This window comes from Panthera pardus, unplaced genomic scaffold (genome assembly GCF_024362965.1).
Source record: "Panthera pardus isolate Hobbes unplaced genomic scaffold, ASM2436296v1 HiC_scaffold_25, whole genome shotgun sequence".
Classification (NCBI taxonomy): Eukaryota; Metazoa; Chordata; class Mammalia; order Carnivora; family Felidae; genus Panthera; species Panthera pardus.
The window spans coordinates 26,538,859-26,566,023 of NW_026526821.1; the positions used below are offsets into that span (position 1 = coordinate 26,538,859).

At 47.4% G+C, this 27,165-nt stretch overlaps 1 protein-coding gene across 2 annotated transcripts; it reads right to left on the minus strand.

The window, feature by feature from the left end:
• Window positions 1-27,155, minus strand: POFUT1 (protein O-fucosyltransferase 1). 2 transcript variants are annotated; one of them, XR_002082517.2, is made up of 8 exons: window positions 26,910-27,155; window positions 25,136-25,257; window positions 20,882-21,064; window positions 19,387-19,499; window positions 8,479-8,671; window positions 6,418-6,660; window positions 5,218-5,445; window positions 3,495-3,610 (listed from the first exon to the last, which is right to left on the minus strand). XR_002082517.2 is itself a non-coding variant. In XM_019458825.2 (7 exons), the coding sequence occupies exons 1-7, from the start codon at window positions 27,040-27,042 to the stop codon at window positions 3,422-3,424; spliced, it is 1,176 nt and encodes a 391-aa protein (XP_019314370.1). In that variant the 5' UTR covers window positions 27,043-27,155; the 3' UTR covers window positions 1-3,421. The 2 variants fall into 2 exon arrangements, 1 of the variants encoding a protein (XP_019314370.1); XM_019458825.2 differs by lacking the exon at window positions 5,218-5,445 and having other exon boundaries at window positions 1-3,610.
• Between the last annotated feature and the right edge of the window lie 10 nt (window positions 27,156-27,165).

Sequence of the window (27,165 nt, forward strand, 5' to 3'; positions counted from 1 at the left end):
TCTTGCCATTAAAAACGTTTATTCAGGATGTGTACCAACATGGAAAATGTGATATATTATTAAGTGAAAAACAACACATGAAATTGTATACATTGCATTATTAAAATATACAAAGACTCCTATCTTTAAAAAAGATTGAAATTTAATGGGGCACCTGGCTGGCTCAGTCAGTAGAGTGTGTGACTTTTGATCTCAGGGCTGTAAGTTTGAGCCCCGCATTGGGGGTAGAGATGACTTAAAAATAAAACCTTAAAAAAATAAAAAAGCTTGAAATTTAAAAATAATTCATATATCCAGTATCTGCCCACTTCCCATCACCTTCAATGCAATGGTCCTTGCCTGAGCCCCACCACCTGGCTTGTATCCCAGCACCAGCCCTGCATTGGTCTCCATGCTTCCACCCTCCCACCTTTATTCCACATTCAGCTAGAAGGGTCCCTCAAACTATAAGCAGATCTTGATCCTTCTCTGTTCAGAACCCTGCAAAAGCTCCCCATCTCTCCAAATAAAAGTTTGGAGTTTACCACTGGCTTCCAGGATATAGGACCTTGCCTGCTCTGATCTACTGCTCCGTTCCCTGCCTCAGTCCTGCCATTCCAAACATGCAAGCTCCTTGCCACTCTTCACTCAGTCATTCCAGCTTCAGGACCTTTGCACCTGCTGTTTCCTTTGCCTGGAATGTGCTGCCTCCAGATATCTGAATGAGTGGCCCCTTCCTTCTTTCTGGCAGCTCTTGGGAGAGGCTTTACCTGAACTCCTCATCCAGAACAGCACTGCTCCCTCTGTGAACACCTCAGACCCTTTATTTTTCTTCATAGCAGTTGGTCAGTACCTCCCCCAGTACATGTCTTCATTGGGTCGTGTACTTACTACAATGCAAATACCTTAAGAACAGACTTTATGTCTGATTCTCTGCTGAATCTCTAGTACCTAACACACAGCCTGGCACATAGTTGGTGACTCGAATGAAAGAATGTGGGAATAAATACCGAAAGAACTACAAGCCTCGTGTGGGCTTTGTTTTTGGGTGATTTCTCCTTCCCCAAAACCTCCTGGCAGTAACAGACCCATAGCAGGAGCCCAGTGGGAACTAAAGTGGCTGATCATTCTCCCATCTGAACCCCGCTCCACCCCCCCCCCCCCCCCACTGCGTAAAGTACATCCTGTGAACTGGCAGCAGTAATGGGGGGGTGTGGGGCTAATGGTAATTGCTTTGGGAGGTCAGATCCTGGCTTAACACCACCAGCTATGTGGCCTCGAGAAAATTATGAGAATTTTTTTGAGTGTTAGTTTTTCCCTGTGCAGCAAGAGAAGGATATTAACAGTTCCTACGCCCAGGGCTGGAGTGGGGGCTAAATTCCCATAAAGCACTTGACAAGCACAGTGTTGGCACAGAGTAGGTGTGCGACAACAGGCCACCAAATTAATCAGCAGCCATATATGCGCCTTTGGTTCTTTCTAGTTTACAACGTCCTCTTATACATGCTTTATCTGATTTGAGGCTTTCAACAACCCCGTCGGTTTTTTATCACCATTTTTATAGGTGAGGCAACTGGGTCAAAGAGGAATAGAGTGCCTGCCTGTGGAACACAACTGAATCTGACTACAACGCTGGCATCTTCTCGCCAGAAACACGAGTTGTTACCACTGCCGATGCTAATCAAAGTGATCTGGATGGCCCATCAGAGCCCCAGACTCTAAAGCGTGTGCCTAGTGTGAGGCTGTGAACAGCGAACAAATTCAGCACACAAAACCAGAAGTGAGCCGCCCCTCCCCAGCGACCCCACAGAGGCAGGCGTGCACAGGCCCCTGCACCCGTGAGTGAAGCTTGTGAGCAAGTCTGAACAGACAAGCCATCTCTCAGGGTCCACCCAGGATTTAGAACATCTCACATTTCCCAAGCCCTTTCTCTAGTTTCTCTGCTTCAAGTCGGGCAGCAGCTCCAAGCAGCAAAGGCCACCTTTGGTGTTTGAAATCCTTATTGCTCTGCAACCTCTGGCCTTGACAAAGAAAATGTTTCTTCCCAAAGGTAATTTAAGGGAGAAGCCCTGCACAGAGCTCTGGGCTTAGCTCTCATTAGACTCTCCTCCACCTTCCCAGGATTGAAGGCCAAGGGAAGGCACATGGCAGGGAAGACACCAGCAGGTGTTAGACATGAATTTTAGAACCACAAGGCCAAAACATCACAGAATCTTAGGAGTCATGGATTATCACAACTGTAGCATCTGAAAGTCAAAAAAACCCCAAAAAACAAAAAACAACAAAAAACCCACAAACAACAATAACAACAACAACAAAAAAAAACCGCACAATGTAATACTTTAAGCCTCATGGGGTTGGCAGAGATTTTATCGGACAGGAAAGGGCAGATTGGGAATCTGATGGCTTCTGGGTCAGGGGTATCTCCTACCTGGTCAGAGGCTTAGCAAACGCTCCCTTGTGAGAATATGGCCTCAGAGCTCCAGCCACAGGCAGGAGGCTGCAGGGACAGGTTTTGGATAGCAACTTAATGGCAAAATTCTACAACCAGGCCCCTTAGGACACAGATGAAGGAGGAGAGGGCAGCCTTCGGAAGGATGCCGCCAGGCCATCCACTGCTGGTCCCTGGTGATACGCTCCAAGATCTCGATGGAGCCAGGTTTGTGGCAGGTCACCAAGCACCAGGAGACTCTGAGAGCAATAGCATGATGGTCTCGTTCGATGGCAGGTGCTCCTTACTTGGAACGTGCTGTGTGGGCAGCACTCCGTGTCTGAAGCAGAGCAGTGCACAGCATCATGATTCCTAACTTCTACTTGCATAGTGTTTATAATGAGACAAGTGCTCATGCCCCAGTGAGCATGGAAATGGGCTCGGAAGAGGGGTAGATGATGGCTCTGGCCAGGCAGTGGGGTTGGCTCTGGCCCAGTCTAAGGGCTACTTTGGGGGTCAGCTGGAAAAGGGGTCAATACAACCGCTCCACCCCTGGCCTCATCCTCATTCAAGGTCACTTTAGATACCTACGGTAATGAACTTCACTGATTTTTAAAAATGAGGGAGAGTTCTAGGGTAGTCATGACCTCATATCAAAACTATAAGAACCTCTGTCTCTCTTTATATAAAAAAATACTGAGAAGAGTTCAGCCCCCTAGGCTGCTCAGAGCAGGGCAGACCAAAAGATGGAGGTCAGACTGCTTTGCCAGTGTGAGAAATCCCCAGGAGAAACAGCAGAGGCACACAGGGACTGGAGACGCTCTGGCTCGGGAGCCTGAAAGCCCTGTGCCCCGGGAGATGGAGTCCTCCTCCTCCAGAAGTCCCTGGTGCTTTCCTGTCTCTGGCGAGGGGGAAGAGCTTGCATCCTTGGGAATCGGTCCTGGGAGCACCGCTGGCTGTCAGGCCTGGCAAGTGTGACCAGCTTAGACTGGTGACATGCTCCAGCCAGGATCAGAACTCATCCCGCAGCTGAGGGGGCTTGTCCATGCCAAAGAAAGAGGACGGCCTCCCTTGGAGGTCCCGTTCCCGCTTCACGAAGGCGGTGAAGGAGGAGACACAGTTGCCAATAAAGTGGTCAGCTTGGCCAAGGATGTACAGGTCGATCTGGGCCACTTCGGGCTTCAGGCTCACCACCTTCACCTGCAGGAGGGAGGGCAGAACGTTTTCACCAGGGTGGCTGCAGGCAAAGGTGGCCAGTCTGGCCAAGGCCTGCAGCCATACCCCCAGCTTTCTTCCCCTGCACAGAAGTGCCAGACACAAAAGGAGGTGCACAGAGGATTCAGACATGGGGTCGGGCATTCCGCTGGCAGTGTTGCCCAGATGCTGTCTCAGCACACCCCCACATGGCACACCCTTCCCCCACTGCCAGCCTCAGCTCCAAATACAGCATCATTCACCCTCTAGTGTGGTTCCTTCACTGGTGTGGTTCCCTCTGCCTGGAGTGTCTTTTTCCTATTCTAGTTCAAGGCTCAGCTCGAGTTCCACCATTCTCATGAAGCCCTAGGCCAGCAGGTGTGGCTCTCCCCATCAAACTGTGATCTGATCACATAGGGCTCCACCCATCCTGTTCTGCTGCCTAGATGCCTCTGAGCCCCAAAGTCTTGTTCAATTTGTCCCCGAGATACTCCCCAAAAGTGACCCCTTCTCTTGGTGGACCATCACTCCAGGGGCCCAGCCACCACAATCTCTTACTTCCTCGTGGGTCCCCTCACTGCTTCTGTGTGTTTACCACAGAGCAGCTGGAAAAACTTTTTCTCTGTCCCTCCCTCCACTGCAAGTTGAACACTCTTAAATTGTGCCCTACTTCTCTTCAGATGAAGATGAAAAATCTTGAATGTGGCCTACAAGGCCCTGTCCAAGCCACCTCTCCACCTCTCATACCTTCCCCCATCATCCCTTGAGCTCTAGCCACTATCCACCAGGCCCTTCCTGCCTCAGGACCTTTGCATGCACTCTCCCTCTGCTTGAGGCATTCATCTTTTTGTCTGCTTCTTACCTGACCCTCACTCTGCAGCTCCAGTCTCACCTCTGCAGACCCTGGTCTAGGCCAGGGTCCTCTGCTCTATACTCTCACAGAACCACATTCCTTTACTTTGGAGCACACATCTCAGCTTGTAGTTTTCACTCTGATTAAGATCAGCCTCCTGCACTTGATGGGGCCAGGCTGTGGTGGTCTTCTTGTCACTGCTGGCTAGGGCCTGTCTCAATAAATATCTGTTGACTGGACACAGGAATGAATGAGCCCCTGCCTCTCCTCAAGCTCCCGGACCTCTCTTGCAGCATATATTAGAGTTCTGTGCAAAGCCTCTTTTCCTGAGTCTAGACTGGGAGTCTTGGAGGGCAAGACTACATCTTATTTATCAGCATCCTCAGCTCAGCAGTGGCCCAGCCTAACGGAGGAGCAAGGGTGGGCTCTGACCCCATGGACAGAGGGGTTGAGGAGTAGGCAAGGACGACAACAGTGGCACATGAACCGGAAATAGAAAATGGCAAGAGACTTAACGTGTAACAAATATATCAACTCTAAAAACTCACGAAAAAACTCCCAGGGACTCTCCAAATGCTTCAACTTAGTACAGAAGTGGGGGTGTGGGCAGAGCTGGGGCTGAAAGTGCTTTGCTGTCACACAGAGATTTCTGATCTAACAAAAATCATCATCTTGCTATTTGGATGGTAGCAGAGAAATAATACTAGTATAATCATGGCCAAAATCCCCCGAATAATTCCACCCACGCCCTGAAACTTACCCGCTCCGTGTCATACCCACTATCATTAGCTTTGAGACCTCCTGGGTAAATTCTATCCCTTCTTGGGACTTTGGTTTCCTCAGCTATAACATGCAGGGGCTGAGCTGGAGGAGCCCCAAGGTCTCCCAGCTCTGATGGTCTTCTAAAAAGCGGGTGGGAGGGAGGCAGGCCAGGATGCGCTGACTTGGCACCTTCTTTTCAAGTCAGGGCTTCCTGCTGGTGTCTGGGCTAAAAGAGAGAAGGGAGCCCCTCACATAAAGCCAAGGGTTCCCACTGTTAGAAAGCAAACTTTTTAAGGTCTGTGCAGGTGTTTAGGGCTTTCATTCATTCCACAAAATCTTATTGAATTCTTGGTATTAATTCAGTCACTTTATTGATATTTCTTACCTACCCTCCACTGATAGAGCACCAAGCACATCCCACTCTTTAGTCACACACTGAATATTTACTATTCGCCACTTCCTTAAGCATTTACGAAGTACAAAAGAGCATTCCCTTTATTCATCAACCACCTACTCCTACTATCAGTGATGGCTAACTTTATTGAGCACTTGTTTTGCACTGGAATGGTTTTATTTTCTTCATATCTGATCTTCACAATCACCCTATGAAACAGGACTACTCTCAGTCCCATTTTACAGAAAACGAAAGAAGTACAGAGAACTAAAGTAACTTGTGCAAGACTGCACAATGGGTAGCACCCAAGTTCTCTGGCTCCAGAGTCCAGCTCTTAATCTGTTACACTGGATTTCTCCCAAGGGCCCACTCTTTAAGCCCTTATTCAACAGTCACCGAGTGTCTACTGTGTTAAGCACTGACCTAGACAATGGTGACGGCAAGGCCTCTACAAGCTGAGGAACAGAACGGTGAGTCAGCCTCTGATCCCGCCTTCAAGAAGCCACAACGTTTGGGAAGAAGTGGGACGTGTTTCTAGTCTCACACAGACTAGACAGTGCCTCGAGAGCAGCTGTGATAAAATACTGTGACAGCTCCAGTAGGGACACATTAGCTACAAGAATGCAGGGGAAACTGGAGAGAATGGGCCAAGGTGTTTGGGCCAGGGTTTGAAGGAAAGATAGGAACCGGAGCGGAAATGCCTAAGTGTCAGAAGGACATAAAGCACGTAGAGGGAGCCGTGGGGCCACCCTGGAGCTTTCTTTGATTCCCTTCCCACCGCACCCCCACCGGGCCCACACACACCTTCCCTTTGAAGAGTTCTTGGATCTCGGGCACATAACTCTCAGAATCCGTGGCAATGTAGACCGACCGGGCGTTCAGCGCTTCCACCCAGAGCTTCACGGCCCGTCTGATCTCCTTCAGGTCAGGGAGGCACATGGTCACGGTGAGAGGGGCCGCCGTGCTGCGGCTGTAGCCCACACACTGCGGGGAGGCCATGAAGTGGGAGCCTGCGGTTCCGTCCTTCAGCATGGCGCAGGCGTTTTTCTGCAGTGTTCAAGGGGGACAGGGTTAAAGGCTGCAAACGGCCCGGGACCCCAGGGGCAGGAGCCACTAAGTGGAGAAAGGCTGTACAGAAGCTGCATTGTGTTTTTTAAAAAAGCACCGAGGGAAGAGGGAAACGCATCAAAACGGTAACAGCGGTTACTGCCGTGTAGTGGCGTACTGGCTTTTTACAAAATATTTTTTTCTTAGTTCTACTATATTATCTGGGAACTCCAGTAGAATTCTGAGCCGTGGTGGTGATAATGGGCAGCCTTATCTGATTTCTGACTTCAGTGGGAACACTTCTGATAGCTCCCATGAAGTACATGTTTGCTGTGGGTTTCGGAGAGATAGCCTTTATCAAGTTAAGGTGGGTCCCTTCTTTCCCGGTTAGTTAAGAAGTTTTTCTTTTCCTTGCTTTTCTTTTTTTTTAAATCATGAATGAGTGTCGACTTTCATCAAATACTTTCTTGGCCTCTATTGAGATGATTATGTGATTTCTCCTCTTTGGGTGCTAATACGGTGAATTACATTCCTGGGATGAAGTTTACTTGTGTTATATGCTCTTTAATATGTTATTGGAGTTTACTTGCTAATATTCTACTTAGAATTTGGGCATCTGTGTTTGTGACAATGGGCACTATCTACTCTTCTGAATTGACCTTATCTGAGTTTGCTTTAGTGCTATGCTAGCTTTATAAAAAATGGCATCTTATATCTTTTTATGTTCTAAGCACATATGGACAGAAACTGTTTCTTAAAGGTTTGGCTGAAACCATTCACAAGATATTTTGGGCCAAGATACTCCGAGCCTGGCTCCTTTTCTTTGTGGAAGGAGGGCGGGAAGGGAGTCAAGGGCATACGCGTGTGACTACAGTTGACCCTTGAACAACACAGGGGTTAGGGACACTATCCCCGACCCCGTGCTTATAATTTTTGTCAAAAACCTGCATATAATTTTTGACTTCCCCAAAACATAACTACTAATGGTCTATTGTAGACCAAAAGCCTTACTGATAACATAGTCAATGAACACATATTTTGTATGTTATACATACCGTGTACTGTATTATAACAAAGGAAGCTAGAAACAAGAAAAAGTTACCAAGAAAGTCGTAAGGAAAACACAGGTACAGCACTGCACTGTACAAAATCAGCATTTCAGTGCCCCTGAGCAGTTCAAACCCAAGTTGTTCAAGGGTCACCTGTACTTCCTCAATGGACTCTGAGTGAATTTTGATCTAATTTCTATACTCGTCAGTATTTTTCAAGTCTTCCACAATGAGCATTTCTAATATACATACACACATATATCTTCTTGTGTAAATTAAGGAGACTGTCTACGTTGCTCTGTTATTTCCACACAGAAGATAATCTGATGAGGTTTCTGCATATTTAAGCAGCCTCCGAATTTGGAGGATGACATCTTCATTTCTTGGGGGCCCCACCCAATCTCCAGAGCTTGTTTTTCAACAGAGTCTACTGGCTAAACGCTGAGCTGGACCAGAGGACTCCTGAGCTGCGGGTCTCTCTCTGGCTTACTGCCTGACTTGGAGTCTACCTTGATGTTTCTTTTTCCATCTGCAAAGTAAGGACAAAAATGGCAATTGTCAAAATGAGGGTTGGCAAGTAAGCACTCTGGAGCCACATTTCTGATGTGTCTATGGCAGGATCATGGAATACAGTACCACAGACTTGGCTGAATGAGACCTCTTTGCCCTGGCTGGGACTCGGTGCAGTGGGTTCAGTGTTCAACGCCCACAGGCATGGGCCCTAGTAAGGGACACGTCAAGCCAGCCATGGGAGGAAGGGAGAAATTACCCAGTCAGAGCCAATGCGCAGGTGAATGCCCACGTAGGGCCGGATGAGATGGGCGCGGATGTGGGCCTCTGCCGTCTTCACCATCTCGTCCGACCATACCACGTACTTTTGGAGTGGCCTGTGCTCCTCCAGGACGGGGAACTGGGCCGGCGCCCCTGGGAGGGCGAGCACTGGATGTTCCTTTGGAGAAAATCTAGACATGAGACGGAATGAGGGGAAGTCAGATGGAGGACGCACAGAGCTGGCCGCCACCTCCACAGGAAAGAGGATGGTGTCGCACCATGCCCCAGAGACCCTGCGGAGGGGCCCCTCTAACATGCAAGAAGCACGAGAGGCTGTGAAACCCCAACGGGCTGATAAGAAACCGTGGCGGCGACAACAGGCACAATATGTAATACTGTCCCGTCGCACGGAATTTACAACCCTCTTTGCTTGTTTAACAATTAAAAATTTACAGTAGAACATTCCAACCTTTTGTATGTCACGCTGGCTTCCAATCTGTGGTGTGGTAATTCACTGCGGGGTGGGGTGTCTGGGCCTCGCCTCTGCCCTTTTACCCACACGGCGGGACTGGGACACACAGCTGCTTACAGAGGGCCGTGGACAGGACATGCTCACAGGGAGTGGGTACACTGCGTGAGAGCATCCGCTCAACATTTCACACATATTTGCTGACTGCCTACTATGTGCTAGGGCCCAGGGGGAGAACGAGACAGGCACGTCCCTACCTTCATGGAAAGCACCTGATGTCTGCAGATGCCCTCGTCACACCCTCCCGAAGGTTCTCCTTCACCCTTGTCAACTATGGACCTTGTAATTATTTCACCTTGTCTTCTCTGCTAGACACAGGCTGCTGAAGGCGGTGCTTCCGTGTGCTGGACAGTGTCTGGCACATGGAAGAGCCCAGTAACTGTCTGTTGACTGAATGAAGAGCAAACCTGTTTTCCCTCTTCAGCTAACCCCAGAGTCTGTCCTAGCAACACGACACATCCTGCTGGTTCCACAAGCCTGAATGCACTTTCTGGCTCCAGATCTCTGTATGTTTCTTGCCTCGACCTGGACTGCCTTTCCTCTGTCAGCCAAAAACCTTTTCTTAAAATTATGAAATAGGCACAGCCACTCTGGAAAACAGTCTGGCAGTTTCTTATAAAACCAGACATGCGGGGTGCCTGGGTGGCTCAGTTGGTTGAGCGGCCAACTTCGGCTCAGGTCATGATCTCACGGTTTGTGGGTTCGGGCCCCGCGTGGGGCTCTGTGCTGACAGCTCGGAGCCTGGAGTCTGCTTCGCATTCTGGGTCTCCCTCTGTCTCTGCCCCTCCCCCACTCATGTTCTGTTTCTGTCTCAAAAATAAATGAACATTAAACAAATAAACAGACAGACAGACATGAATTACCATATCCCCCAGCAATTGTATTCTTGGGCATTTATCCCGAAGAAACGAAAACCTATATTCACACACGGACCAGTACATGAATGTTCACAGCAGCTTTACTCCTATTAGCCCCAAACTGGAAACAACTCGAACATCCAACAAGTGAAAGGTTAAATAAACTGTGGGATATCCCACCATGAGATACGACCCGGAGATATCAAGGAACAAACCACTGAGACAGGCAACAATTTGGGATGGATCTCAAGGCAATTATGCAGCGTGAGAAAAGCCAAGCCCTCAATCTTACATACTGTGTGACTGCATTTACATAACATTTTGAAATGACAAAATAGAGAACAGAAGTGGAGAAGAGATTAGTAGTTGCTAGGGGCCAGGGTGTGCGTGCACATGTGGGCGTGCGTGCATGCGTGCGTGTTTAGGGACACGGATGCGGTTATAAACTGACCACAGAGAATCCTTGGGAAGTTAGAATCGTTCAGGTGTTCTGACTGTGATGGTGGACACACAAACTTACCTATGTGTAAAATTTGTGTAAAATTGAATAGACCTAAACATACGCACAAACCTACAAACATGAACATACAGAAGCGAGTACAAGTAAAACTAGGAAAATCCGGATACAGTGGGTGGGCTGTGTCAATGTCATCATCCTGGCTGTGACACACTACAGTTTTGCAAAACGCCAGCTTTGGGGGAAACTGGGTGGACGAGATCTGGGACCTCTTTGCGGTCTTTCTTTTTGTTGTTGTTTTCTTGTCTTTGTATTATTTCTTACGATGTGTGACTCTATAATTACCTCCATAAAAGTCTCAATGAAAAATTAGGTATTTCAAAGCATACAGGAAAATACAGAGAATAATTTTACAACCCACATACCCACCACCCAAATTAGCAGATGTTAATACTTTGCTCTGTTTCAGGTTTTTTTAAAAAAGAAAGACCAAAATAAAAGGTCTCTCCTGTCATCTCTTTCCCTCCTTTACTTCCTCTTCCCAGAAGATATTGTGGTTTTGTGCATGACTACACTTTTACTATTTGTACAAAAAGGTATTATTTTGTGTGCTTTTTACACAGTGTAATCGTAAAGGCACAGGCTGCCGAGCCAGACAGCCTTGTTCTAATGTTGACTATGCCACCTACTAACTTAGGCAAGTGACTTAACCATTCTGTACATCAGTTCCCTTATCTGTATAATAGGGTTAATAATAGCTCCTAAGTCACCGTGCTCTTGAGCAGATTAAATGGATTAATATAAGCAAAGCATTTAGAACAATACTCGGCATATACAAAGCTCTTAGGAAATTCTATTGCCATCATTATTGTCATATTGCGCGAAACCCACCACAACTTTTTAGAAATTCGACTTTATGTTTTAGAGATTTGGCCACGTTGATCGTGTAGCTTCTCTTGAAATTTTCCATTTTGCACGAATAAACACAAAAGCTGTGGTGGGCACGCCCCTTTCTTCACACCCAACCCAAACACCTCGTTCTGCAAACACCTCCCAACCCTCCAAGACCAGTCGCCACTCCCAAGCCTCAGCTCCTACAGGAGGGCTCCCTGTCCCACTGCTCTGCTGCCTTCTGCACACTGATGTGCTCGACAGCCGTCTTCCCTGCTCTCACGTCAGCCCACGAGGGTAGGAGCCTGGGCAGTCATGCTCACCGTGAGTCCCACACACTCTGGTCCAGGGCCTATGCCAAGAAAGCAACAATCAAGTGTTTGCTGACATCCTGGCTCTTTGTTATAATAATAATTTTATACATATGTGCATGTGAATCATTTATCGAGCCTTATTATGCAACAGGCAATGTTCTAATTGTTTTACGTGTATGAACTCATTTGATTCTCACAAGAGCCCTGTGAAGTAAGCACTATCATTATTCTTTTTACAGATGAGGAAATTGAGGCACAGAAAGGTTAAGTAACAGGCCCAAGGTCACACAGCTAGGAATTGGTGAAGCTGGGATTTGAGTCTGGGCAGTCTGCTCCAGAACCTGTGTGGGTTTTGTGTGTGTGTGTGTGTGTGTGTGTGTGTGTGTGTGTGTGTGTGTGTATTTTTGAGGGAAAGAGAGACAGAGAGACAGAGAGAGAGAGAGAGAGAGAGCAAGTGTGTGTGAGTGGGGGAGGGACAGAAAGAGAGGGGGTCAGAGGATCTGAAGTGGGCTCTGCACTGATGGCTTGATGTAGGGCTTGTCCTTTTTTTTTTTTTTTTTAAGTTTATTTTGAGAGAGAGAGCACGAGCAAGCGAGCTGGGGAGGGGCAAAGAGAGAGGGAGAGAGAGAATCCCAAGCACATGATGAGTTGTCAGCATGGAGCCTGACGCGGGGTTTGACTCACAAACCGTGAGATCATGACCTGAGTCAAAACCAAGAGCCAGATGCTTAACCAAATGAGCCACCAAGGTGTCCCCAGAACCTGTGTTAACTATGCACCTCTCTCTCAGTCCCCCAGGGCCATCAACAAGCCCCTCAAAGGCCAGGTCTGGGTCTTGTTTCTGATCACCAACCCCTAACACAGGGGGTACAATCAATACCTTCAGAATGAATGAATGAGTGGATGGGAAGAATTCAAGGGTCTTACCAGAAAGACCAGGCCAGGCTGTCAGGGGTCAGAGGAAAAAGAAGTGAGTATGAGCTGAACACCTACCACTGCCAGGCCCTCAGCCAAACTCCTTTTAGATGTCACCTCAAAAGATTTTAAAAGGAAAGCCAGAGTTTGTGATCTCCCAGGGAGGCTAGAACACTAGGATAAATCAGGATCTGTGCTCACTCTGCCCTCTTGGAGAGAACCTGCAGTTGACCCTTCGTGATTTCTAGATTTGGAATGTCCCTCCCCTCTCCTTAGAACTGGACTGGCACATGGTTGCACCACTGGGACATCAGCTCTGACCAGTCAAAGCACCAAGAGGCCGAGAATGATGTGTTTATTTACTCCCAATGAGAGAGGAAAGTGTTGTTTGGAAAGCAAGGGAGCGTTAGGGATCTTGTTTGGAAAGAAAGATTGACTACCTCCATATGCCCGAGTGCCCTAGATCAGGCCCTTAGCCTGGTCACTGTCCAGTTGAACAAGGCATATGCTCTTGTTGCTGGGTGCAGTAAACGTCTGGGGTTCTTCTCCCCCCCCCCCCCAACCCCTACCCTACTCTACTGAGATTCCCCCACCAAGCCAGGGTTTCTGTATGCACAGCATCCACTTATGTGCCCAGATACATCTGTGGGACAGTGGATGAACACCATGCTGAGTACAGAGGATGCAGGGACGCCCCGCACAAGGCAGGGCCTTGCTCTTAATGTTCCTATCTTGAAGGACTATCTTTCTCTCCCGCTCTTTGCCTGGCTGGCTCCTCATCCTTCAAGTCTCCGACCTGCCAATTACATGTCACCTCTTTAGGGCCTCTCAGGAAGGCTGCAGCCTGGAAGAATAAGGGCTGACGTGAGAGCAGGGAAGACGGCTGTCGAGCACATAAGTGTGCAGAAGGCAGCAGAGAAGAAGTGGGACAGGGAGCCCTCCTGTAGGAGCTGTGGCTTGGGAGTGGCAACTGGTCTTGGAGAGCTGGGAGGTGTTTGCGTTGGGTGTGAAGAAAGGGGCGTGCCCACCACAGCTGTTGTGTTTATTCGTGCAAAATGGAAAATTTCAAGAGAAGCTAACACAATCAATGTGGCCAAATCTCTAAAACATAAAGTCGAATTTCTAAAAAGTTGCAGTGGGTTTCATGCAATATACCGACGATGGTGGTGATGGTGATAGAATTTCCTAAGAGCTCCAAATACTGGTTACCTTCATGCCATGAGAATGGTTCAGCATGATGGGCCACAGTCTTCCAACAGCAGACGTGCAATAAATGTCTGTTGAATTAAACCTCCACCAGGGGATTCAGACTCAGAAGCAGCAGAGCTAGAAGGATTCTCAGAAATCACCTAGTGGGGAAGAAATACCTCTTATCCCTTCTCCTAGAACCCGATTTTTAGCTGGACATATGGGAGCCCCAAATAAGATTTCTGTCCTTCTTGCAGCTAGGTATAGGCCATGTGTCTAAGAACTAGGCAATGAGATTCAAGAAGGGTTGTATGGGACTTCTAGAAAGGTTCCTTAAAAAGGTGAGGCTGTGGCCCCCTTCTGCCCTTTTTTCCTTCCAGCTGCCTGGGGCAAGGATGTAATGGCTGGAGCTTCAACAGCCCTGTGAGGGGACACTGAGGATAAAAGTCAGTACTGGGATGGCTGGGCAGAGACGGGAGCTGCCTTCCAGCCATGGGTTGCATACCCTAGTGCTTCTCTTACTTAAGAAAACAATACATTTCTGGGGTGCCTGGGTGGCTCAGTCGGTTCAGCTTCCGACTTCAGCTCAGGTCATGATCTCATGCTTCATAAGTTTGAGTCCCACCTTAGGCTCTCTGCTGTCAGCACAGAGCTTGCTTTGGATTCTCTGTTCCCCTGCCCTCTCTTTGCCCTCCCCTGCTTGCCCTCTCCCTCTCTCCCTCTCTCTCTCTCTCAAAAATAAACATTAAAAAAATAAAAAATAAATAAAACATTAAAAAAGAAAGAATATATTTCTATCTTGTTAATCTGCTGTTATTTGGGATTTTCTGTAACATGTAGCTTAAATTATGCCTGATACACTTAGATCTGTGGCCATCCAAACTGTCAGTTGTTACACAAGAGAATTACTGGTTAAAGGCAGTGGGGGAGGGGACCAGAGCCCATCCAAGCAGGCTCTGCACTGCCAGCCTTGTGGGACTACAGGCACTTCTTAAGAATTCTGAGGAACAGTATGGAAGCCACTGATCTTGCTCCCCTCCTTCATTTTACAGTTAGAACACTGGCCAGAGAAGGGAAGTAATCTGCCTACTCATACAGTAAGCCAGGGAAGAGCCTGACCTTTTCCAACGCCGTTCTCCCTATACTCATACCCGCGGGCCCAGAGGACAACTTTCTACAGCGAGCAAGTGTCCGCTATTTTAGAAAATGTTTAAAATATGTATACTCGCCAGCTCACCCCTACAAAGCACTCAGGCTTCTTATCAGACCGCATCAGCAGGGCCTACAAAGCCCAGCACAGTCTGACCCCTGCCCGCTTCTCCAATCTCCTTGTGTGTGGCAGATCAATTCTTCAAATCGCCTTTCACTGGGTGGGCTCTATGTCTCCTCCCAACAGCATGGAGCAGAAGTGACACTGTCCCGGTCACCAGGCCCAGGCTTTGGGGGCCAGCAGCTTCTACTTCCCACCTCTTGGAACACTCATTCCCTTGGATGCATCCTCAGCAACCTGGCTGATATGCTGTCACAAGTCCAAGTCACATGGAGAGGTCAAGTGTACTCACACCAATCCACTACCCCAGTCGAGCTCCCAGGTGACAGCCAGTATTACCTGCTTACTAGCCATGAGTGAGCCCTTGTGGACGCGCAGTCCAGCTGAGCTTTCAGACTCCAGCCCCAGCTGAAAGCTGACCAAAAAGCAAGACATGCCCAGCTAACCCAAGTGTCCATCAATAGATGAATGGATAAGCAAAATGTGGTCTGTACATACAATGAACTATTTAGCCTTAAAAGGACTAAAATTTTTATATATACTACAGCGCAGACGAGACTCGAAGACCTTATACCAAGTGATATAAGCCAGGCATGAAAAGACAAATATCATATAATTCCACTTATACGAGACCTAGAACAGGCAAATTCAAAGACAGAAAAATTGAATAGAGGGATGGGCAGAGGTGTGGAAGAATGGGGAGTAGTGTTTAATGGATACAGAGGTTCTGTCTGGGGTGATGAGAAAGTTCTGGAGATGGACGGTGGTGGTGGTCACACAATTCACTGTGCTTATGCTACTGAATTGTACACTTAAAAAAGTGGTTACAATGGTAAATGAATAAATAACACACACACTCCAGTGGCACAAATACACATATATACACCATGCTAACCATTTTTTGAAATCTCCCATTTTTATGTTTAGAACTAATCCTGCCAGCAATATTTACTAACCTAGTAAATACTGATATTAATTACTCTTGAGAAATGATAAACAATACTCAATTACAAACTATATGCAGTAATTTCGTTTTAAGTTAATCTGTATAGGTAAGTAGATTTGTATAAAAGTATCTGGAGGGGTGCCTGGGGGGTTCAGTCGGTTAAGCATCCGACTTTGGCTCAGGTCATGATCTTTGGTTCATGAGTTCGAGCTCTGTGCTGACAGCACGGAGCCTGCTTGGGATTCTCGGTCTCCCTCTCTCTCTCTGCCCCTCCCCCGCTCATGCAACGTGCTCTCCCTCTCTCTCTCTCTCTCAAAAATAAAAATTAAAAAGACATTTAAAAAAAGCACTGGAGAATGGAAGTACATACATCAAAATGCAAAGAGTTTTTTGACAGGGTGGTGGATTAGGAGTAAATTTAATTTTCTTCTTTATTAAAAAAATTTAAAAAAATCTCCCACCAAATCTGTGGTGGGTATTCTAAAGGATACTTACACCAAGAAATTTGATGTTTAACATGAATTGAAACTTTGTACAGTTGGGATTCTATAAAGAACATGGAAAATCAAAGAACACAAGAACTGCCTTGCTGAATCCAGTCAACCCACAGAACTCTGGGAAAATAATAATACACTGCTGTTGAGCCACTAAGTTTTGGAATGGTTTATTATGCAGCAAAAGACAACGGTACAGTCTCCCATTCTCCTCCTCACTCACTCCACACCAGCCACACTGGTCTTCTGTCTGTCCCTTGATCATACTAAGCTTGTTCCTGCCTCAAAGCCTCTGCTCTCCGTGTCCCCACCATGAAGAACTACCTTTCCCTCCAGCTTTTTCCACGGATGGGTCTTTTTCTTCAGGTCTCTCATGGACTGAATGCTTGTGTCCCCCCAAATCCATTGTTGAGGTCCCAACCCTCAAGGTGATAATATTAGGAAGTAGGGCATTTGGGAAGCAATTAAGTTTAGTTGAGGTCACAAGGGTAGAGCCCCCATAATGAGATTAGCGCCTTATAAGTGAGCCTGTTCTCACTGTAACATGTGAGGACACAGCAGAAAGGCAGTAAGCCAGGGAGATCACCAGAACCTAATGCAAGAACCCAATACTGGCATCCTGTCTCAGACTTCCCAGCCTCCAGAACCACGAGAAATAAACACCTGCTGTTTAAACCCCTAGTCTGTGCTATTTTGTTATAGCAGCCTGAGCTGACTGAGACAAGGTCTCACACACAACATCTGTTTGTGTCTTTCATAGTACTTTGTTTTCTGGAATTATCTTCTGTAAAGGCTTATTCACTGTCTCTCCCATTAGACTCAGCTCCATCAGGGCAGGGACCTTATCTGTCTTATTCTTGCCAGTATCCCCAGTGTCCAGACCAGTACGTGACACCCAGCAGGTGCTTCTTAAATAAGGGGGAGGGGAGGGGGAGGGGAGGGGAGGGGAGGGGAGGGGAGGGAAGTCTGGCTGTAAAGCCCAAGCTTTCCCAAGCCATCATGCAATTCCTACAACTCAGTGAACTCAAACAAGATGGTGAGGCACTGAGCAAGTGTTTTAGCAACACTCCCTGACTGATGCATCCATGCAGCACTGTATCTTCTCTTCCAACCAGGCTTGTGTGATATTTCTGGTTTTCTGGAATTTGCTTTTGGAACTACTTTTGGAGCTGGTGTCACATATTTTTTTCCTGGCACTTTGTCAATAGGAGAAAAATCTCCACCCTTGGAGGGCAGATCTACCTTTTGGCAATAGCTCCAGGTCACTCAGAACTGAATAGGAAGAACCAAGTAGGTGATCAAATGGGAATGTCCTAGACCAACCATGAGGGAGGAGTGGAACCTGCCATGACCAAGTGTCCTCAGTAGCTCCTTAATTAGCTCGGAAGTCCCAAATGGGAATTGGCACCTGTTCCAGGCACAGCTGTTTTCTCCATAGTGATTAAGAACGGGTGCTCTGGAATTAGACTGCCTGGGTTCAAATCCTAGCTTTGCCACTTCAAGCTGTGTGACCTTGGACACATGATTTCACTCCTTTCTGCTTCAATCTCCTTAAGTGTAAAGCACAGAAGACAATAATGCCTGTCATACAGACTTGTGGAAGTATCGAGTAAGTAACCTTAGAAGACTTAGGTAGTGAAAGGAAAACTTGGAACAGTGTTCGGTACACAGTAGGCACTAAATAAACAGTAGCTTTCTCATCTATTTTTTTCAAATTTTTTTTAACGTTTTATTTATTTTTGAGACAGGGAGAGACAGAGCATGAACAGGGGAGGGTCAGAGAGAGGGAGACACAGAATCTGAAACAGGCTCCAGGCTCTGAGCTGTCAGCACAGAGCCCGACGCGGGGCTCGAACTCATGGACCGCGAGATCATAACCTGAGCCGAAGTTAGCCGCTTAACCGACTGAGCCACCCCGGCACCCCAGCTTTCTCATCTATTAAAGAATTACATTTGGACTGCAGCTGCCCTCTCACCAATTCAGTTACCCTGGGCAAGTTATTTTACCTCACTGAGCTGTTTCCTTACCTGTCAAATGGAAATTGATCATAACACCCACCTCATGAAGTTTCTCAAAGGCTTGTATGAAATAAAGCATGTGAATAACAACAGTAACAGCTAACATTGGTTGGCCCCCTACTATGTGCCATGCGTTCTAAGCTCTAGGAAGCAGATACCATAGTGCTCCTTCCATTCAGGCCAGACAGCTGGAGAGGCTGCTCAGGGTCGCCTGAGAAAGAGGCAGGGGTGAATCAGAGCCCAGGTCTGACTTACCATGAGCGTGACTCCTTTCTCTACATCAGTCTGTCCTTGGTCTACTGAATGCCAAGTGCTGTGACCCTGTGTGAATTCCTATGTCCCTCACAGCTCCCAACGTGACTTTCAAGCCCACGTTCATTCCTGCCATGCTCTAGCATCAAGGCAAGCGCACTCTGATAGTTATCATCATTGTAACCAGCCTGTGGCTCCCTGAGGGCTGAGGCTGGGTCTTCTTCATTTTTATATATCACCTCTGGCTTTTGAGCACTATGTCTCATACATGACAGACGCTCTATAAATATTTCACAGCCTGTGCCTGTGCCCTGCTAACCTATTTTTTTTTTAATAGGGCCTACTGTAGCACAATTAATAAAGCACATCCAATTATTATCTGGATGACATCATCTCTCAGTCTGCACCTGAAGCTGCTTTTCTCTAGACGCTGCTTCCAATTTTCACCTTGTGAGGAGGAAGGTTAAGAGGGGAATGATTCTCACGCCTAGAGGAGGAAATCGGGACCCATGTGACTGCACAATAATCTTTTTATGACATCCTTTATCGGCCGATAAACTCTTGCTCAACCTTGTGGCAGGTCAACGTCCCACCGTGTCAGGCGTTGAGATGGGAACAGATCACACAGGATCCCAAGTTCAACAGATAGAACGGCTGCACCTTTGGTCTCATACATCAGGGTGTGGTGGAGGGGAAGAGGGTCAGGAAGGTGCTGAATGCTCATGGGCCCCAGGCCCCTCCCTTAAACCCAGCAACACTGCCCCCTCCAAGTACCTCTGGATCCACTGGTCTTTGTAGGAGGCGCTGAAGGAAATGCCTGCAAAAAGCTCGGACTTGTTGAAACTCACATGAAACTGATCCCAAAATGGACCAAAGGGATTTCCTTCCTGCAGAAAGAGAGTGATCAAAGGCTTACTGAGGAGGGAAAGCCCTTTGGGGATGGGGCCAAGGAATTGTGGGTGGGGGAACTCTGGTGGACTGGACACAGGTTGAAACACCTCATGGGATGGCCCAATAGGAATGCCACTTTGTAAAGCCTGGGCTGGAGACCTGAGGAGAGCAGCTGGGCCTCCAATCTGGTTTTCAGCAGGAAATGTTCACCAGTGTCTAAAGGACTCTTTCCTCCTTTACGTGCCATATCCCACTGAAGCTGCAGCATTGGTGGGGTAAGTGGGGAGGGAGTGAACCTTGGATTTGGGCCTTGGATCTTGGACTAGAGCTTCCAGAGACTTTTAAGACCAGCTAATACAACGCCCTTCTTCTTTTCTTTTTAAATGCTTTTTAAATTTATTTTAAGAGAGAGGAAGAGAGAAGGTGGCGCAGAAAGAAAGGGAGAGAGAATCCCAAGCAGCCTCCAGGCTGTCAGAGCACAGCCAGATATGGGGCTCACTCTCATGAACCATGTGTGAGATCATGTCCTGAGCTGAAATCAAGCTCAACTGACTGAGCCACCCGGGTGCCCCTCAATGCCTGTATTTTCAAGATGGAAATACTTGCAGGGTCCAGACAGGGTAAAACACTTGCCCAAGGTGAGGCCAGTGCTGGGGCTGTAAGCCAAGTCTTCCTTTCTCAAGTTTTGTGGCTCCTCCAACCACCCTCCCCAGACTTTAGCATAAGCACCTACAGACATACTGGGGATTGTCTTATTCCCAAAGTGCCAGAAAATTATAAATTTCTCCTGATAAAATATGACAGCTTCTTATTTACCCACTGAAAGGCAGGCAAGTATACAAGTTAAGAGGGTGGACAATGGAGCCAAATCACCTGGGGTTGAATCCCAGCTCCACCACTTATTTGCTAATGTAACCCTGGGGAAAATACCAAACCTCTTTGTGTTACGCTCATGTCCCATCTATAAAATGGGGATATTAATAGTACTTCCCTAGTGGAGCAGTTTGAGGAGTAACTGGGTTAACATGTGTAAAGCTCTAAGCATGGTACCTGGCACGTAGTAAGTGCCATATGGGTATTAGTTATTATTACTGATGTGGCACTTCACAGTTTACAAGCACTCTTACACCTGACCCTCATGACATTTATGAGTGAGACAGAGCAGGGATTGGTGTCTTTATTTTGCTGGTAAAATAAAGTCTCAAGGGAATCAAGGTACTCTGCCCAAAGTGACACTGCTGACAAATGTCACAAATGGGACTTAAATCTCCATCTTTCTACTCTAAGCCCTTCTAGTGCCATCCCCCACATATTGCCATCACAGCGTCTCAGGGGCCTAGAGGACATGGAACAGGCATAAAGGGTCCCCCAGACCCACCTTCATGGGGCACGTCTTCTTATCAGGGCTTCGCTGGGCTGCCACCTCAAAGCAGTATGCCACTCGCCTCTCAGGGGGCCAATGAGTGGGTGCCAGCTTCTCCATAAAGTCCTCCAGGCTGATGACCCGATGGTAGGCCTGGAGGGGCTCCAGCTTGAAGTACTTCTGGTAAGACACATGGAGCTACAGGAAAAGGTGGAAAAGGAGAGGCAGAGGTCCCTCTTCAGTATCCTAGTGGCTCTTTGAAAGACATTTAATAAAAGCATGCATCCAAGACCCAGATAACTCAGACTGTGAGCCAATGAAAAACTTTTAGGAAAGGACACCAAACTTAGAACGGAAACAGGCTGGGAGAATTTATCTGCAAACTAACAAAGAAATAGTAACACCCCTTGTGTTCAAAAATGCTTGCTGATCTAGATGAAAAAAGACATAGGCCGTAAGAGAAAATGTGAGCAAAGGAGAGGAGTGAACAACTTACACAGCAAAGAAAACCCAAATAGCCAATACACTCAAAAGATATACAAACTCACTAGTAATTAGAAAAAAACAAATTGCAATTACGAGAGCACTTCTCACTCATTAGACCAGCAAAGATTTAAAAGCTTAACTTTAGGGGCTCCTGAGTGGCTAAGTTGGTTAACCATCCGACTTCAGCTCAGGTCTCACGGTTTGTGAGTTTGAGCCCCGTGTGGGGCTCTGGGCAAATACAATAATTTGCTCAGAGCCTAGAGCCTGCTTTGGATTCTGTGTCTCCCTCTCTCTTTGCCCCTCCCCAGCTTGTGCTCTCTCTCTCTCAAAAATAAATAAATAAACATTTTTAAAAAGCTTTATTAAAAAATTTTTTTCACGTTTATTTATTTGAGAGAGAGAGAATTCCCAGCAGGCTCCATGTTATCAGCTCAGAGCCCAACGTGGGGCTCAATATTCTGAACCGTGAAACCTGAACCGAAATCAATAGTCAGACGCTCAACTGACTGAGCCACCCAGGACCTAAAAACTTAACTTTAGTTTTTGGAAAGGATGTGGGGAAACAGGGACTGCTGTACCTGGCTGGTAGTCAAAGTATACGTTTTGGAACAACCACTTTAGAATGCAATTTTGCAGCATCTACTAGAATTTAAAATGCTCCTTGCACCTCTATGTATTTTCCCTAGAGAAGCTCTCCCACTTTGCACCAGGAGATGGGTGTAAGGATGCTCAGTGCCGCAGCAGAAGTACAAGAAAGACCTTGGAAGGAGTCACACTGAAGACACTATATCCATGACAGTGGTTGCCTCTGGGACTGGGAGGGGAGCGGGACTAGCCTCCGGAGCCACGTGAGGCTTTATCTTTTAACAACTTCATCTGTAATAATACTTTATTTCTTTTATTAAAAAAAAAAAAAAGAAACATGAAGCAAAGAAGAAAATGTTAACAACGATCACTTCTAGTGGTAAGTACATGGATGGTGACTGTATTAACCTCTGTATTTTTCTGGATTTAAAAAAGTTTTTTAGAACACCATGGAATAAAAATGTAGACTTTACCCTATAGCTCAGGGTTCCCAAGCATGTTCCACTAGTTCAGGAGAATAAAGAGTTCTGCAATCAAAAGGCTCCAGAGTTACACAGACCTGGGAAACACTGTGTTAAGCTGATTTCTTTACTACAGGACTTTGCAGTATGGTAATACGTAGTTTGAATCTCCAGTTTGGGAGGCTGGGGTATTGAGAATATAACTTCCCAAGCTGATTTAACCACTGCACCCTTCCTTCACAAGCCATTGGCATTCCAACAGACTTTGGGGCACTTAACCATTAGCAACTAGGTCTTGCTGAAGGATTTTAAACAGAAATAATAGGAGATTTGCCTCTTAGATCACTCTAGTGGCAGAGGAGAGGACATATAGATGGTAAGATTAGAGAAGGAAGAGGAATCAGGAGGCTACTGCAACGATCCCTTTATTTGTTCAAGTACTCATTCAACATATATTTTTGAGCATAAGTCCAGGTGAAGATGGAAGGCATGGACAGGTTAGGAGAGGTAAAGGAAGATGAAGCAGCGGGTAGAAGGAGGTATTCAGGATGACTTCTAGATTCCTGGCATGGTATCCAGGTGAATGGAGGTAACATAAACTAAGGCTGGGAATATAGGAGGTGACACAGGTTTGTCAGGGAAAGATGCCAAGTTCAGTGCTGGCTTTGTGAATTTGAGGTATCTGTGGGACATCCAAATAGACTCAAGGGCTTAGGAATTAGAAACACAGGCTTGTGATCAGAGGAGGGTCTGGGCCTCAGGTAAGTTGGGAGGTACGTGGAAAACAGTGAAAGCCACAAGATTTAACAGAAATTTACAACAAAGCAAATGATGGTAATAACAGCAACTAATATTTATTGAGTGCTGACTTAGTATGCTCATCACATTTCATGGACTTGCTCATCTAATTCTAAGAGGTAGGAATATAACTATCTCCAATGTACTTATGAAGAAACCCAGGCAGACAGAATCCAGATAACTCAACTGAGGTCACAGAGCTAATACCCAAACAGGAGGAGGAGACACACTAATATTTAAACAGTGAGTGGAGAGAGAAAAGCCTCCAATACAACACAAAGAGGAAAATGCTGAGAGGTCAGGGCTAAAGCAGGAATAGGCTGTGTCTTAGAAGACAGGAGAGTAGGGATATTCAGGAAGGAGAAAGGCTCACAGGACCAGGTGTCACCAGGAGAATAGCTGAGGGAAAGACTGAGAAATGACACATAGATTTGGCAATTCTGAGGTCCCTGGTGACCTCTGTGAGAACAGCCCCAGTGGGGAAGAGGAGAGTAATTGGACGGGTTGAGTAACCCAAAAAAAGCAAGAAGTAGAGACTCGGAAAGATTTTTGGCTGAGAAGACAAAGCCAGAGAAAGAAAACAAGCCAGAGTGAGATGAACAGACAATGTCTAAACTATAACACTGAGTGCAAAAAATCAGCACATCAGTGGCTCCCAGTTACTGAGGACTTCCTATGTCCTAAACACTTTGCGTTGATGAACTTAGTTGATTCTTTTTTAATTTTTTTTACATTTATTCATTTTTGAGAGACAGAGCACAAGCGGGGGAGGGGCAGAGAGAAAGGGAGACACAGAATCTGAAGCAGGCTCCAGGTTTTCAGCTGTCAGTGCAGAGCCCGACGCGGGACTCGAACTCACAAACCGCGCGATCATGACCTGAGCCGAAGTTGGGCGCTTAACTGACTGAGCCACCCAGGCGCCCCTATGAACTTAGTTGATTCTAAGAGAGAGGCATACAATGTTCAAGGCATGCTACAATCACTCACTCATTATGGGAGGTGGCCACAATTACTATCAGCCTCTTTTAAGGATGAGGAAACTGAGCACAAAGAGATCAAGTAAGTACTCTGTCCAGTCTACACAGCCAGTAAGTGGCAAAGCCAAACTATGATCTCAGGTACTCTGGCTTTTAACTTCTGATAAAAACCTCTCTAAATATAGGCATGCAAAAGAAAAAAATAAAAATAAATAAAACCTATGCAGAGAAAAAGCTGTAAGAATGAAATACAGTGTTTTGTACATACTAAATATCGTTTTTTAAAGTTTATTAAAAACTTTTAAAGTCAGTTCATCAGATTAATTCAATTCCTACTGCCAGGCCTCTGGGGGACACAGTGTGAACAAAGACAGACACAGGATCAGTGGAAGACACAAATAAAAAGCAAGGAATTAGAGGGTGTTGAGTATCACTGTGACGGGGTGAGGCAGCTCTGGAGCCAGACCGCCTGGGTTTATGGCCTTGGACACATTATTAACTAACCTGTGCCTCAGTTTCTCCTTCAGACTGACACTAGCATCCATCACCCTTTGACTAATGGGATGCCCAGAGGGTGGGACCAATCAGGGGTGGAAATGGAGCTTTAAGTTCCTATCACAGGCTCTGGAGTCAGACGGACATGAGCTTGAGTTCCAGCTCTACACTACTTATAAGCCGTGTGACTTTGGGCAAGTTACCTAACCTCTGGGAACCTGTTTCCTCATAGGCATGTAACGAGGGAGAAAAGAGCTAGTCCTCCTGCAGTGCTCAGGACAGTGCCTGGCAGACCGAAGGCACTGGATAAGTGTTAGCCAGGTAGCCAGGGAAGACAGTTCTGGGTGGGGAGCAGGGCAGGCTCAGAGGAGCGGGAGGTAAAGCCCAGAGAAGGACTTGGGGTCAGGAGGAGGTAAGCAGGATTGGGGTAAGATGGACAAGGGCTAAGGTCAGTGGGAGGTACTCACATTGGTGAAGGGAGGCTTGTGATGCTGGTACTCAATCCAAGGGGGTACAGCCAAGGTGCGGTTCAACAGCTTTGCAAAAGCCAGGGAGCCCAAGAAGTGATCGGCCTGGTTCCCGAAGCGCCCTGGATGGTATATGGTGGTTGAGGTGAGGCCTGGGGCATGGAGGGCATGGGGCATGCAGGGTCCAGAAAGGACACAGAGCCAGGGGTGAGGAGGACCGGGACACCAAGGAGAGCCAGGGGAGCTGGCAGCATAGGATCCAGGTGTGGACTCCTGGGTCTGACAATCAAGGCCCTTAGGTCCTACCCCTCTGCCTCAGACCTTCCAGGTGCCTTGGTGTTCCCAAACATGCTCTACACTTTCCATCCTCACCCCATGCCTTTGCTCCTGGGGTTCTCTCATCCAGGATTGCCTTTCCACCTCTATCTCCACTCACTTGTGCGTGAAAGGGGCAACTCCAGTGCCTCATTCACTGGAATCCTTTCACCAATCCTCTGCTATCCTGAATCCCCTCCTCTGCCTCCCACCTCAGACTGGAGTTATTTCCGGTTCTTCACTTTTCCTCAAATGTCCTTTCTCACTTCCTGGCCTTTGTACTGGCTGTGTCTTCAGCCTGTAAATACCTTGGGGGCCTGGGGTGAGGACCCTATCTGATTCTTTTCCTTGTCCCTAGCATGACATCCATTCATTCATTCCACAAATAGAGAGACGCCACAATGTGCCAGGCTCTCTGCTTGGTACTGGAATATGGGATTGAGCAAGAAGGATAAGGTCTCTGCCTTCGAGGCAATCACAGTCCAGCTACAGAGACATTAAACATGTAAACAAGTATACAGTGACACATTCTGATGATTTCAAGACAGGAAAAGTTTGGTGATTGATAGACAATAAAGTGGAGATTATTTGCATTGAGGTCAGCGAAGCCCTTTCTGGTGACATTTAAGATGCGACCTAAGAATGGGAAGGAGTTGATCTGGCAGAGTGAAGGGGAAGGTGTTCCAGGCAGAGGGAATAGCACAGGCTTCAGGACCTGATTACGTGTGAAAAACAGAGAGGGAATAAAGAGTGGCTGCAGCTGGAGGACCTGGGGAGAACGGAGTGGTGGTAATGATGCGCAGAGAGCCAAATCATCAAGATCTGCAGGGTCTGAAAAAGAAATGACTTCTACGATGACGATCCACCACCCCATTTAAACTGCACCCTTCAGCCAGCTTTTAGATTCCCCCTTGCTCTTCTCTATTTTATTTTCCCACGGTGTTCATCCTCTTCTATGATACTCCACATAGTTACTTATTTTTTATGTGTATCTTTTATTGTCTGTCTTTCCCCCGCTAAAATGAAGGTTCTACAGGGGCACGGCGTTTTCTAGCTTATCACTGCTGTATCCCCAGAGCAGAAAACAGGGCTGGACACAGAGTAAGGGTCCTATAAATACTATTGGTTGGTGAAAAAATCGTCCAGAGCCAACGTTGAGTCAGTCATATCAAGTCCTGCCCCAGCAAACTCCATTTACTGAACTCTGGGATGGCTTAGACCTTGCACAAGACACATCACCTCTTCCGGCTTCAGTTTCCTCATCTGCCACATTGGAAGGCTGGACACAGAGGTCCCTCAGGGCCACTGCAACTGGGGCAGGGAGGCGAGGAGCAGGCCATGCCCTGCGCTGGGTTTCTGTCCTGGACATGTCAAGGTATCTCTGAGTGCCTCAGAAGAGGGCCTTCTCCTCTCTGGGCCTCAGTTTCCCTATTTGAGCAGAGGGCTCGGGAGGCCTTACCCATGCATGGGCAGTAGAGCAGGTAACCGGCCGGGTCCCAGGAGCCCGCGAGCAGCCCCGGGAGCGGCAGAATCAGAATCAGGAGAGACACACGCAGCAGCAGGGGCGACGGTGCCCACGCGGCGGCGCCCATGACGGCTCCGGAGCCCGAGCGCGGGGTAGCGCACAGGCGGGGAGAGGAGGGGCGCGAGCGTCCGCCCCGCTCCCGGCGGTCATCGCGCGCCGCCCGCGCGCCGCCCCGGCCTCTCTAGCCGGC